Genomic DNA, 13,099 nt, shown 5'->3' on the forward strand with positions numbered 1-13,099 from the left:
TTAATGAGACTCTGCGCATATTCTCAGTGACTGATAAATGGACATTGTGTCCTGAAATAGCTTTAAACCATCCAAGTGGTATACATTTTGGGAGGAGTACTGAAACAAAACGTAACTAATTACCCTTTATAATTCTTTGTGAGTCCCAGCATTAGAGCCCAATCAACCCTAAGTAGAGACCTAAAACGCCTTTTTAGTCACCCAGTCGTGATGATATCCAGTAGTGATCAGTTTACGACTTTCCGTATTTTGACCGGAAAGTAACTCCCCGGTAATTGAGGGTGCAAGCGTTAACTAAGTCTGCCAGATGTCCCAACAGGAGAGATGGGATTGAAACCCCCACCTGGCTGACCCCAGACCCGCTGGCAGGATGGTAAGGTTTCCGGACAGAAAGGTTACCAGATGGAAAATCCCCTGAGAGCCGCAGTTGCCCCACCCCTAGTGCTGGCTTGCTTGTTCTGGAAAAGTGATGGAGCACCAAAGCGTGTGTCCCTTTTTCTTCCAGGAGAGAAACCCTACAAGTGCACCTGGGAAGGCTGCACCTGGAAGTTCGCGCGCTCGGACGAACTGACAAGGCATTACCGCAAACACACGGGAGTGAAGCCATTCAAGTGCGCGGACTGTGATCGCAGCTTTTCCCGGTCAGATCATTTGGCACTGCACCGCCGGAGGCACATGCTGGTGTGAGGAATGCTACCCGTCCAGCTGAGCGTAAGAGCTGGATCTCTTAGCGGCACCCAATTCAGCAGGGCTGAATCCCCTTCACAGTGTTAACACAAAAGGGCATCACCATCCCACGATGTCTGAAACCAGAGCAGGAAAAAGAAGTAACACTTCTCCTTTCAGTCTGAAGGTAACCCCCATCACGACTACACCAGAAACGTCTTCTCGCTGGCCTGGGAGATCCGTGACACAAATGCTGAAGAGACAGGCATTGTTTCCCGTGCTGTGTACTCTGCCATTTCAAGATGTTTGTAGCTTGTACGTTTTCTGAGCTGTCAGACGTTTTGTTATCAATACCGTAAAGGTCGTCTACCACAAATTGATGGCTAGCGCAAGACCTTTTAAATTTGGATTCTTCTCCCGTCATCCCACCCCTTACCCTCTTTTTACTGAAATTTTAGTTACTGTCTCAGTAAGATAGAACACACATCCAATCTGTTACCAGCAAGCAGCATGAAAGTAGAGAAGAAGAAGCCTGTTGGAGAGGTTCCATTACCTGAAAATAAAGGGGCGCTCAGGCAGCCCTTTGCAGTAGTGATGACGGCAACTAGATATCACCCGCAACTTGTCATTCTGCCATGCCCTGAAGAAAACCAACATTGAATCTCTCATTTGTTTGTCGTTGATTGTTTTTGTTTTGTTTTGATTCTGTTTTGTTCATCTGTTCGAGCAGAGGGGCAGCGACATTTCAGTTGGAGCCTAGTCTCGGTGTCTGCCCTGGCATGGACTGGCACAGAGGTGTTCTGTAGTTGAATAGGAAGAGCCTGTCTAAAAAACTACTGCCCCACTTCAAATTGCAGTGTTCTGTCACCTAGGCATCATCTCTTCCTGCCCCTAGTATTTGATTACAAGGAATCAGGGGGAAAAAAAAAAACAACAAACTTTCTTAGACACACTGGCACCAAGGTAAGAGGTGGGGCTGCTCAGGCAAAGTCAGTGAACATGAAAAATCAGACAAAGCAGAGATGGAATAATGCGCCTCTTGAGGAGAAAAGCAATAATGAATAAAAGGACTTTCCTACAATAACTTCACTGAGGACTCACGTTACCAATTTTCATACTTACTAAAGGGATTGTAAAAAACACCCTAGCATTTTAGATGTCTTGGTTACATTTAGAGCCCTGAGGTAATCTTTCTGCTGTTTGTTGTCCTGCTTGGTTGAGTACCACAATTAAAGATTATGCTCCCCTTTTCTTGTTTGAAAACAGTTATTTGGTGACGAGAAAGGCCAAGGAGGCATAGCAGGGAGTTAACCCTTGGGTTAATGGGTCAGTTCTCCTTGGAACCAAGTCAGTGGAAAGGGAGCGCTCCCCGAGGAAAGCCTGACATGGTGCTAGTTTCCTCACTTGGAGAGCCAAGGCCAAGTGACTCTCCAATAGGTTCTTCTATATAGACTTCATTTTCTAAACTGTATCAGAACCCAGGGGTTCTGCGCTGGCATCTACAGGGATGTTGAACCCACTCATCCTGTGCTGAGGGTGAGAGGAAGGAGATGATCATCCCGTCAGCCCCCTAAACTCACGAGCCTTTCTTGCAGCTAGTGAAGTACACAGGAAACAAAGCAATACATCACCAACAAGCATTCTTTCAGAAAAATTATCGTATTTTGTTTCTCCACTAAAAGCTGGGTTGGTTTTTTTTTTTTTTTTTTCAGCTTTATGTGGCTAAGGGGCTTGGTGAAGTTTTTTTGTTATTGTTGTTGTTGTTGTTGTTAAGATTTTTTATAGCTTAGATATAAAAGGTTGCCAGCATAGGCCTTTGCAATATATTTTAATCACCAACACTTGATTTGGGGAATTGCACAAATTAACCTCACAATATTCCTAGCTCATGTTTAAATGTTTGAACATTCTGAAATAATTTCCGGTTGTAGAACTATCCTTTTTGGGATCATCTTCTTACTCAGAGAAACTTTAATGATGAAGCAAGAACTATAAACATTGAAACAAGGACAATTCGTGTTGGATGGTATTAAAAGGAATTTGTTTTAAATGTTCAAGCAACAGCATAATGATTTTCAGGTCAAATTCTGTCTTCAAAAATACGTGCTCTGCATTTTCTGCCAGGTCTGAAAAATTCATCAGGCAATTTCCTTCGAACAAGGGCTGCGATTCTGTTGATAAACAGCTCCTTTTGCTACACAATCTTACTACCCACAAAGCACTGGGTTTTTTGGTTGTTTTTTGGGGGTTTTTTTTTTTTTTTCCTCCTCTTTCGTTCTTTTTTTTCTTTTCTTTTTTTTTTTTTTACCAACTGGAAAGTTTTTTTTTTTATCTGTACTGTATACAATTCCTACTTCTCATTGCTTGTGACCATTTTGGATAGAAAAAGGTTTCTTGCTACACACCGGCGTTGGTTACTGGTCAGTGGCAAAGAACACAGAGAGTGGCCAGCATGGCCTGTGATGTCCTCACTGCCGGTCCTAGAACCTGGTTGGCTGTTAGTAGGTGAATCACCCAGGCGCAGTGTAGACTTGATTTCACTCTGCCCACTCTCATAAGAGGGGCAATCTTTTCTCTGCGGAGAGATATCTTGAGAGTGTTACAAGTAGAAATGGTTTTTAGAATTTGTAGAACTGACAGGCAGTGGGAGCTTCCTGAGTGACAGCTTGACTTAAATTTAGCACAGAACTAAATGAGCTGCTCCTCTCTGATCACATCGGAAAGGTTCAGGGAAGTGAGCTTTTTCTCCACCCTCTGAAAGTAGAAACCAGACTGAGATGGAGATGGTAAGTTAACTGATAAAACCTGTCAGCATTATGACATTTCCCCCTTTCGACATAATCGATACTTCTAAAGAGAGATCCGAGCACAAGCAGTGAGTGAGTTGCTGATCTCCCCCTCAGGACGGAAACTTACTTGGGGCTCATCCTGGGACACAGCAAATTCTTCCTGGTGAGTTTCCTACCAGTGTTTCCCCATGGAAAGGAAAGTGATTTGGGAGAGAAGGAATTGGATTTTTAAGTAGGAATATCTTCAGGCATGGAAAAGCCTCCTCCATTTCATCTATATCCATTCTAGCCTCTTTTAAAAAGCACAGTAGTAGACGATGAGCAACAGACAAGGGGCAGAATCCAAAGGATTTGTCAGTTGCCTAACTAGAAGCATTCTTTGGTTTTAAATTTGGAGCTGTTCAGTTTGCAGTTGGACACATGTGCGTGTTTGAGAACTACACAGACAGCTGGAGTGACTTGAGGAGCTATAGTAGACTTGACTATCTCTTTGTGGTGTCGAGATGGGAGCTCAAGAGACTTAACATTATTTGAAAGAGTTACAAGTTCCTCGGAGGTTTTAATAGACGCCCTCCCCATATTCTGATCATAAGTTGTTAGGAAAAAGATTCACGCTTCCCTATCCACCTCCAGCCCCATCCTGTCAATTATGTGTGGACTCTGAGAAGCCTGCTTGATAACTTGTCTTAAGTTGTATTAAGACATGTAGATGAAAATCCCTAATGGCTTTCCCATAAAGAATGTACTACTGCCTGGCATTACTTCGACAAAACACTATAGGACATTGATTTGCAAAAGCAGTTGACAATAACGCAAACTGCATTTTTAAAAAGAGCACTTTTTATTCACTTTAAGTGGAAAATAGGAGGGGAAATTGTGAGGTGGGGAGAAAACCTTACAAAATGCTACAGTGTTTACAAATGCCAGTACTAGGGGATGAGAAAGGCCATTCTCACTCTGGTTGAAATTTGGAACAGCTTATACAAAGATGGTGTTCATTTTTATACAACTTTTTTTAAAACTTCAAACTTTGCCATTTCTGTTTTAAACGTAAATCTAATTCTGCACTTTGAAATCAGTTCATTAGAATAACATGTATATGGATAAAGATGCAGTATTCCTTATTCTGTACTTTATTTATTTATACTTACCAAAGCTGCAAATGAATAAATCTGGTGAGGTGAGGCCTTCAAATGTATTCCTACGCCTTTGTTATGTTGTTATGACTGCTAAGAAATGTAGCCATGATGTTGTTAGAAAGGTGTCTTAACATTTATAGCGAGGATTGACAGAATTTAAGCAGTGTTAAGAACACCAGCACCCATAATACACTGAGCTATAGTCTTCATGTAAGGGACTGAATGAGAGAGAACTCTCATGCGTCCTTTTGGGCCCAGGAAGCCTTAATACTCATACTGCATAGTCCCGTCTCAGATTTTGCTCTGTACTCACGCCTGTAAATCTAGGAGGTTCTATGTATTCTGTAACTTCGTTGACCAAATCTCTTCCTTCAGTTTTTCTGAGGTAGTGCATCTCATTCAAAAATCTTTCCACTCAATATGCTTTTGTTCTGAAAAGGGGTTTGGTAAGTCACGTCTTCCATATTACATTTCTACTTACCCCCACACTGCCTTCCACTTACCTGTACAGGCACCCCCACCACATACACACCTGTATATGCAGCAGCCAGTGGGCTCGTAAATATCAACAAAGAACTTTTTTAAAAGAATGAATTTGTAATAATCCATGCTGTCTAGAAATGTAAGTTATTTACCTTATTAGGGAATCAGCTTATAATGCTATGTATGACTTTGCCTGCATTTTATAGTCAAGAAGTGTACATAAAAATTAAAAATGCTATATTTTCACAGTTTCATTATAGAGTAATGTCTGTTTAGCGACCCATGTCCATTGGTACTTTAAATATGCTGAATACTGTGCAGTTGCAATAGAAATTCAGATTTTCGTAAGAAAATGACATAGGAGGATACTGCATCTTTAAAAAAAAATAGAGTGAAAATATTTTGCTGTATTCGTAAACGTATGTGATAGTGGAAAAGTATTTTCAAACTCACAAATTTTACAGAGGTTGTAAATAGTTTGATGAAGTATGTTGGGAAAAAAGAGCTTCTAGTTTTCATCACAATAAAAAAAAAAGAAACTTGTTCAGATATGCCTTGTATATCGTACAATTAGCAATATTGCCATGGGAACTGTGTTCCACTGTGTCAGAGCACATTCTTTGTGCTCTGACCAAATGGAGTGGTCACTTGTCTCAATTTAGCCAGGACGGTTTAAGACACAGTGAAGTCATTTTAAGTTGCAGACAACTGATTCCAAATTCAAAATGTCTTTGCCTGAAGAGGAGAAAATAGCCGCATAGGATTTTACTTGTGCTAAAGAGAAGCATCTAGCAATTATTCTCTTTTCTCAATTATCTTCCTCCTCAGTGAACTAGTTTTTGATACCAAACAAAAAGCAAAAAAGCAAAACAACTATAAGGTGTTGGTTGATTCTTGTTTGATTCCAGAGGGAACGAATACTTTTAAGAGTAGCTACATGTTGACAAGATGAAGTGCTATGGATATGGCCACATGTTCAACGAATCTGTACTGGCAACAGGAGTAAGCTAATGCCCATTTTCAGAAATGAATTAAAAGCTGAAAGTGCCTGTCAATAGACATTATGACCAATGAGATATCCCTATGCTTTTACACAGCAATAATTCTTCATTAGACCGGGTCTTTCCTCCACATTTGGGAAACACACACACACACACACACACACAGAATGAATATATGCACATCGTAAATTGAACAGGTTCTAACACCCATGAAAATTCTTTTGTGATTTTTAAATATACCCAATCTTGTTTTACGCTAGTATTTCTTAATTTAATCTTACAGAATGTAAGAATGCAAATCTGAACATTAAGGTTATCTTCAACATACACTCTGGAATATGGCAATTATAATCTTAAGGTAAAAACTTCACTGATTTGCCCCAAACTTGCAAAGCACTGTGTGTAGCTCAAAAGGTTTTGCTCAGTTAACAAAAGTCAAGTTATGTAGAGCAAAACACTGGAGATACTTGTTTGTTTTACTTTATTTTGTCGACTAATATCAAATGCACAAATTCATCTTTACATTTCTTCATTTTCTTTTTCCCTAGTATTTTCTGTTATCCTACAAGAACCATTTTGGAACGAATATCGACACAATCATTTCTCTCTAAAATAGTCTACTGAAGACTGCTGACAGTAAGCCTAGCTTTGACCAAGGTTTGCAGTTAGTCCTGGAAATTACCAGATTTACATTCAGAACTTGCCTACTTTTTCCTGTAATTATTTTACTGCTAGAAGTGGAGTCATGAATAGAAATATACAATGAGATTATACGAATAGACAAGAGCCCTGGAAATTCTCCAGCCTTACCATCTCAGAGCACAAATCCACCCAAACAAGCTATTGAGGGCTATCAGCAAAATTATACTCTTTCAGAGCCAAACATTTGGTAAGAGCAATTTTAAAAAATATAACTGTGATTAAACACTCAGGCTTTAGACAGTGAAGGCTACCACGATGGACAGCGGTCTACATATTTCTCCAGAACCAGACCACAGGCCTAGAAAACCATTCACTGTTTCCTTCTCTAAGTTACAGAAAGAACAAAAAGGAGAAGGAAATGTGCCAGGATAGGGTGTAAAAGGGCCAATTAAGTGTCCAAGGAAAGCTGCTGGGTTCTGAAATCTCGCTGAAGTCAAATCTTCTAACTGGGCTGTTTCCTACAAGTTGTCTCAAAGTACTGAATGAAGTTGAAAGGTCAGAAATTCAGCAAACCGTGGAAACGATAGCTGTCCTTTACTAAACCCTTACTATCCACCCAGCATTCTCCTAGGCAATTTTTGGACACATTGCCTCTATTCCGTAAACAGGTCTACATTTTATAGTTGGGCAGATGGGGCACAGAGAGTGGCTGAGTCAGTTGCAAACACAGAAATAGTGAACAGCAGAGTGGGAATGTGAAGCTACCTATCTCTAGTCTGAAGGCCGTGTTCTTCCGACTGCACCACACTGCATGTGGCTTCCCTGCAGCCAAGTTTCCACATTTCTAACTCTGAAGTAGTTTTATGGCTGGGTAGTCCTATTTTCCAAGTAAGATATAGCACATGATATGACAGTGGTACCTAATATCTGAAATCAGGCTTCTCCTGGGAAGTCCTGCATTAAGGAGCATTCTAAACAAACAGCAATGATCAGCTGTCTCCCTGAATTTGTCACTTTCCTCTGAAATGTTTGGCCTAGAGGTCCCAAATCCTGAAAACTCTCCCCTACTTGGTAGCATTTTAGCCAGAGTGGGTTTTCTCAAGTCTATGTATTTATTTGTAGGTATAGTAAAAGCCTTTCCGCCTGTAGACCTTCTAGAATCTGCTTAAATTGCTTTTGAAAGGTACACCTCCATAGAACTCGTGAATATCAGCCCACTCTTGGCAGTTGTTAACGGGGCGGCAATCACAAACATTCAGATGACAAGCAAGGAGAGAGAACGAATAGTTCCTTTTCAGATTTCTCACCTGAAAGTACCACCTTGGAATGTTTTAAATAACCTTATGAATAATTTGCTTATAGTATTGTTAGTTTAATTGAATTTTATGTGAGAAGCTGTCCAACATCAGAGAAATCAACCGCCCCCCCTTTTCTGTGTAGAACAAGGTCTTTGACAGTATTGATCCATGGAAGCACTAATGGGCTTAGAAAACATTAAGAGAATGTCATTTCTCATGGTGTTTCTTTTTTCTGAAAATGAATCCCCTGAATTATGATCTTTCTCCCTGTTACTTGGCTGAGGGAAGAGATAAAACCTGTATAAACAAATTCCCTTCCGTGCTGAAAGCAAGTGTTCTGTGTGCACAAGCCACTGCGGGAAGGGGCTCTCTTCTCCGTTAATTGGGTTTCACAAGCAACAATTTCTCAACAACAAAACCACAACTTTAAGTGAGTTGAAAAGAGATGAATAGTGGTAATAGTCACATCAGTACTTTTTTTTTTCTTTCTTTCTGGGTTTCATCTCTAGAAATTTTAGATGTTTGGGACAATAGAGTCTGCCCTTTGTGCAAAGCAAGAACCAGACTCTGTGAATTATATCTTGCTTTTACCAAAGCAGGCCTATCAAGACGTTCACAGAGATTCATTTTTGGTGAAAAATGAGGGTGCATAGGAGGGTAGAATTTGGGTCACATTCTAGTAAAAGTGCTCAGGTAATCAAAAAGTAAGACATTTTAGGGACACACTGACATCTTCCCCTTGCTAATTTCGTGCTCCAAAGATACAGTGTAAAACCTTATAGAAAATGCTTTCTCCCTACTTGTGTTTCTAGTTTTCCTATGGCAGAGTTTTTTAATTACACCCAGACTGCAATATATATTTTGTTCCTCAGGCTTCATCATGTTGGATGGGTATTGTTGAACTGGGGCACTGGTGCCTATATTCAAGGCTCTTTCCTATCAACTTGTCTGTCCACAATTTGTTGTGTTTAAAAATTCATTTAAAAAAAATCACCATCCCCCCCCCCCCGACCCCTCGCAGAACGGTAGTTGTATTGTTTTGTCCATGTCTATGTGGGACACGTTGCATCCCATGGCAAACCAACTCTCTGTGGATGTGAGATAACTACTTACAAAACCAGCTTGAAAACATCGTCTTACGTATTATGTCATCCTGCATCATAATGCAATTATGTGTATCATAACATGCTCATTTTAAAAAAGAGAAACCAGCAAATTCATGTTTGTCCATTGAAGAATGTACTCAGAACTTTCTGTGTTGTGAAACGATGAGAACAGACCACCTTTAAGATACCCACCTGCCACTTAAAATGACTTAGTTATAATTAGTAGTAGTCTAGACATTGCTCTTGGTGTGTGGGGGTCAGTTCAAACGTCATATTCTTTTAAATAAATCTCTCACTCATATTTGAAAAATATATGGGAATAAAGAAAAATATCATCTTTGGCCAAATCAAGCAGGCATCTTTTTCCTTTTCCTTGACACTTAGCTCATTATACATGATGACTGGATCACAAGATCCATCTGTGTAAAAATACAAAAACATCCTTTGGTTTACAAAACAGTTATTCCAGGCTTGAAGCCTCTGAACAGCAAATTGAATAGATGTGCTGCGTCTGACTCACTTTACAGATGTAATTTTACAAAAGACTCTCGGGTCCCTGACCCCAGAGAGTTACAATGCCCAGAGGAGGTCCTACGCATTAAAGGATAAAACCCCCCAATGATGCTGGCAAGCAAATGTGTTAATTTCTTAAATCTTCATTTGGTTTTCTGTTCAGAGTTTTAATTGCAAATGAATTTATTTCTCCAGCTTATCTAAAGATCTAATTTCCCAATAGTTTCCTCTGCATTTATATACTCTGTAGTGTTTAGGCAACCCCTGTTATAAGTTTATTAATATTATGTAAGTGTTGTTCTTGTATTTATGTATAGTGTATGTATTGTAAATATACTCAGAGCTTTTTTCCTTTTACTGTAAAATGGTGATTTTTTTTTTTTTTTTTGCCCTATGATAATGTAAAGGGAGACCCTCCTAATGAGCCTCTCTCAGAGGATGATTATTCCAGTCTATTCTCAGAGATTTAAATGAACAAGTGTTATCGTTTTTAATGGTGTCTCAGACATATTCTGTTGGTGCATTGCTTTTCTGTATTCAACTTTCCTATGAATTGAGCTGTGAACCGAAATAGAGTTTAAACCTTTAACTGTATGCATTTGTATAATTATCTGAATGAAGGCATGAAGGTTAAATAAAGCATTTTGTATGGAACAAAACTCCCTAATTATTACTAAGGGTGACTCAGACACTTTGGAAATCATGGTTATTAACCATTCTAATTAAACCTTTGTTATGAAAAGTTTTACCACTTGTGTACAGTGATTTGAAACACAGAACGAGATATACTTGATACTAAAAAATGAACAGGTTTTTATCTCATAACAGCCGGCACCCAAAGAAGGATTCCTAACAGTATTTTACTGAATATAAAAAGTGGTCCAGGAATATAAAGTGATATGGAAAAAAAATGCATCTTTCCGAGCCTAGAATGGACTCTATAATTGAATTCTTTTTTTCAGGTTTTGTGTATCATTTAAGTATAGAAGGATCCACCTGGCACATGCCAGCAAGTTTATTTCTGTACGTTTTTAAGAAAACTGGATTATGAGGTTTTTGAAAATAAGACCATTAATGAGGAGAATGTCTTTTGAATAATTGCTAAATTAAGCACTTGAAAAACCTATTTATCCTCCAGCGTGATGTCCTTCAGTTGAAGATCTACTAGGTAAATCCACTCTATGACGAGAATGGTAGTGAATGCTACTGATAATTATATAGAATGGTGATAGATGATAGGTGGTAATTCAAATAATAATTGAGTACTTCATAGATGCCAGGCAGTATTCTAAGCATTATATCTGTTCCTTTTAATTCATTACAAAAATTCTGAGTTAGGTCCTGTTATTATCCTAATTTTTATAGATAAAAAAGAGTGGCGCTGAGTTTAGGCAATTTTCCCAGTCAGTCTGGTTCCAGAACTGGTGTCCTCAGCCACTAGGGGGTTGTGGGTTAAGAGACTGGAGAAAGGATGGAAGGTGGGGATCAGGGGCTAAGGTGGGAGAGAGACTTGAGAGCAGTGAATATCAAAAACACTCAACAAATACTTTGATTATGTATGTTCGCACCGATATAAACCCAACGATACTGCCCTTCGTCTCATACTCAGCAAATTATAGTGTAGTTGAATCACTCATAAAAATGAGAGACTAAAATCGTTTGAGGCTTGCTTTATTACAGACAGAAGTCCATTTCCAAATGAACGTGGTGTTCTGCAGAATCACTCTGTTCCACTCAAAGACACTGTGGAGAGAGCCACGGGGGTGCACATTCCAGCCATCCCCATCCAAACACGCTTCTTCCTCTTCAGCTGGGAGGCTCAGTGCACTGTGGCTCTGACTTTCCCAAACCTGGCTGTTTCGAGCTCTATGAAGGGGGTCCCTCCCAGGAGGGAGTGATTTTCTCTCCCAGTCAGAGCTTTCTTGGTATTGGTGTGGTGATCACAACCCCCAATTTACGAAGGAAATCACTCACTAAAAGATAGCAAGGTATTTTTTTGAAAACTGAGGCAATAAACCATAAGTACCTTTTTACTAAATTATTTGTGAAGATTTTCGTTACGCCATCTTAGAAATACTCGGTTAAGGCAGAGGCCAATAAATTAAGGAAGTCCGTCTTGTTCTACTCTGGGTGAAGCATGGTAGCAAATTGTAAGGCTGAACTTAATTCATTCAATTACTTCATTTTGGATATGACTTTGTAACAAAATGGTAAGTTGGAAATTAATTTTTTATGTCTCTGGCCTGATTTTCTGAGAGTGCTCGTTAGGCCACGCAAACAGCCAAACCAGCCCTTTAGCGATGTTTTTTGTTTGTTTTTCAGTTCATCCCAGGAGGCTTTATCATAAAGATAGACCAATGGGACAAACCTCAAGGAATAGATCACATGCTATTGTTTTACTCTCAAGGTAATTTATTTGTTAATATTTTTTTTGCTGAGTGATTCCTGGATACTTCAACAACAGGAGGAATTATATGGGGGCTAGATAATCCTGTAACTTTCTCAATCCTCTCCTTGACTCTGGGTGTTTCATCACAGCTAAGATTTCTAATCTAAATACTGTTGGTTTAGCTGTTTCTTACTCTGTCCAATATAATGACTAGAAAACAACAGCACGAAATGGTTAAAAGTACAAAAATGGCAATGTGCTTAGGATTAGAATACCCTGGGGCTTTATCAAAGAAGAAAACATATTTCAGTGCTAGAACAAAATCATGCTCCCTAAACAATTATTTTAGTCCCAGATGGCCATTGATGGTTTTCATACCATATAGTACATTGTCTTCCCACCAAAGTTGCCTGGTTTCCTTCAACACAATGAGTTCCTTGTACTTTGTTTGAGTGCTGTCTGGATTTAATATATTTCTCTCCCAGCAGTGTAATAAGTATAATTTACATCACTTCCTGTTTAGTCTGAATTCACCAATGAACGCCCACACAGCTCATACACTTGAGTGATTATCTATCTCTGAAATAAATTATATTTTCCTTATACAGGAACAACTTTTACACAATCGAAATTTGTGTGTGTGTGTGTGTGTGTGAGTGTGTGTGTGTGTGTGTGTGTGTGTGTGTTGGAGAGAGAGAAACTCAGCTTTATGAGGCAATGATGACATCAGCAACATTAGACTTAGCTACCCTTTACGTGAATATATTGTAATCCGTTACGCTGGAGAGGTTTGCAAGGCACTGCAAGTTTGTGTCATGAACTACTGTGATATCCAGTCCATAAGAGCTGTCAGACTGTACCAAAGACTCAGGTCAGTTCCATCGTCTAAAGAGTAGCCTTGCTGCAGCTCCAGACTCCTCTGAACTCTTAAAGCTTGATCAGAGACCAAGTTGTGAGGTAGATGCGGTCATGAGGATTAACATTATTGATCATCCTCAGGGCCCTTTAAGCTGGCATTAGTGTGGCCAGTACATTCTGTTGCTGAACTCGGTAGGGTCTACGGACCCTGCTTC

At 39.5% G+C, this 13,099-nt stretch overlaps 1 protein-coding gene across 10 annotated transcripts in view; it reads left to right on the plus strand.

Annotated features, from left to right (window-relative positions):
- Positions 1–12,063, plus strand: part of KLF12 (KLF transcription factor 12) — a 443,329-nt gene extending 431,266 nt beyond the window's left edge. For 9 of the 10 annotated variants that reach the window (XM_019444195.2, XM_019444193.2, XM_019444200.2 and 6 more), the window contains one exon: positions 506–1,915. In XM_019444195.2, coding sequence (XP_019299740.2) covers positions 506–687 — 182 coding nt within the window. In that variant the 3' untranslated portion in view covers positions 688–1,915. Of the gene's footprint in view, positions 1–505; positions 1,916–11,959 lie in introns of those variants that run through there. The other variant, XM_053898753.1, reaches the window with a different exon arrangement.
- Positions 12,064–13,099: the final 1,036 nt, after the last annotated feature.

This window comes from Panthera pardus, unplaced genomic scaffold, assembly GCF_024362965.1.
Source record: "Panthera pardus isolate Hobbes unplaced genomic scaffold, ASM2436296v1 HiC_scaffold_1, whole genome shotgun sequence".
NCBI lineage: Eukaryota > Metazoa > Chordata > Mammalia > Carnivora > Felidae > Panthera > Panthera pardus.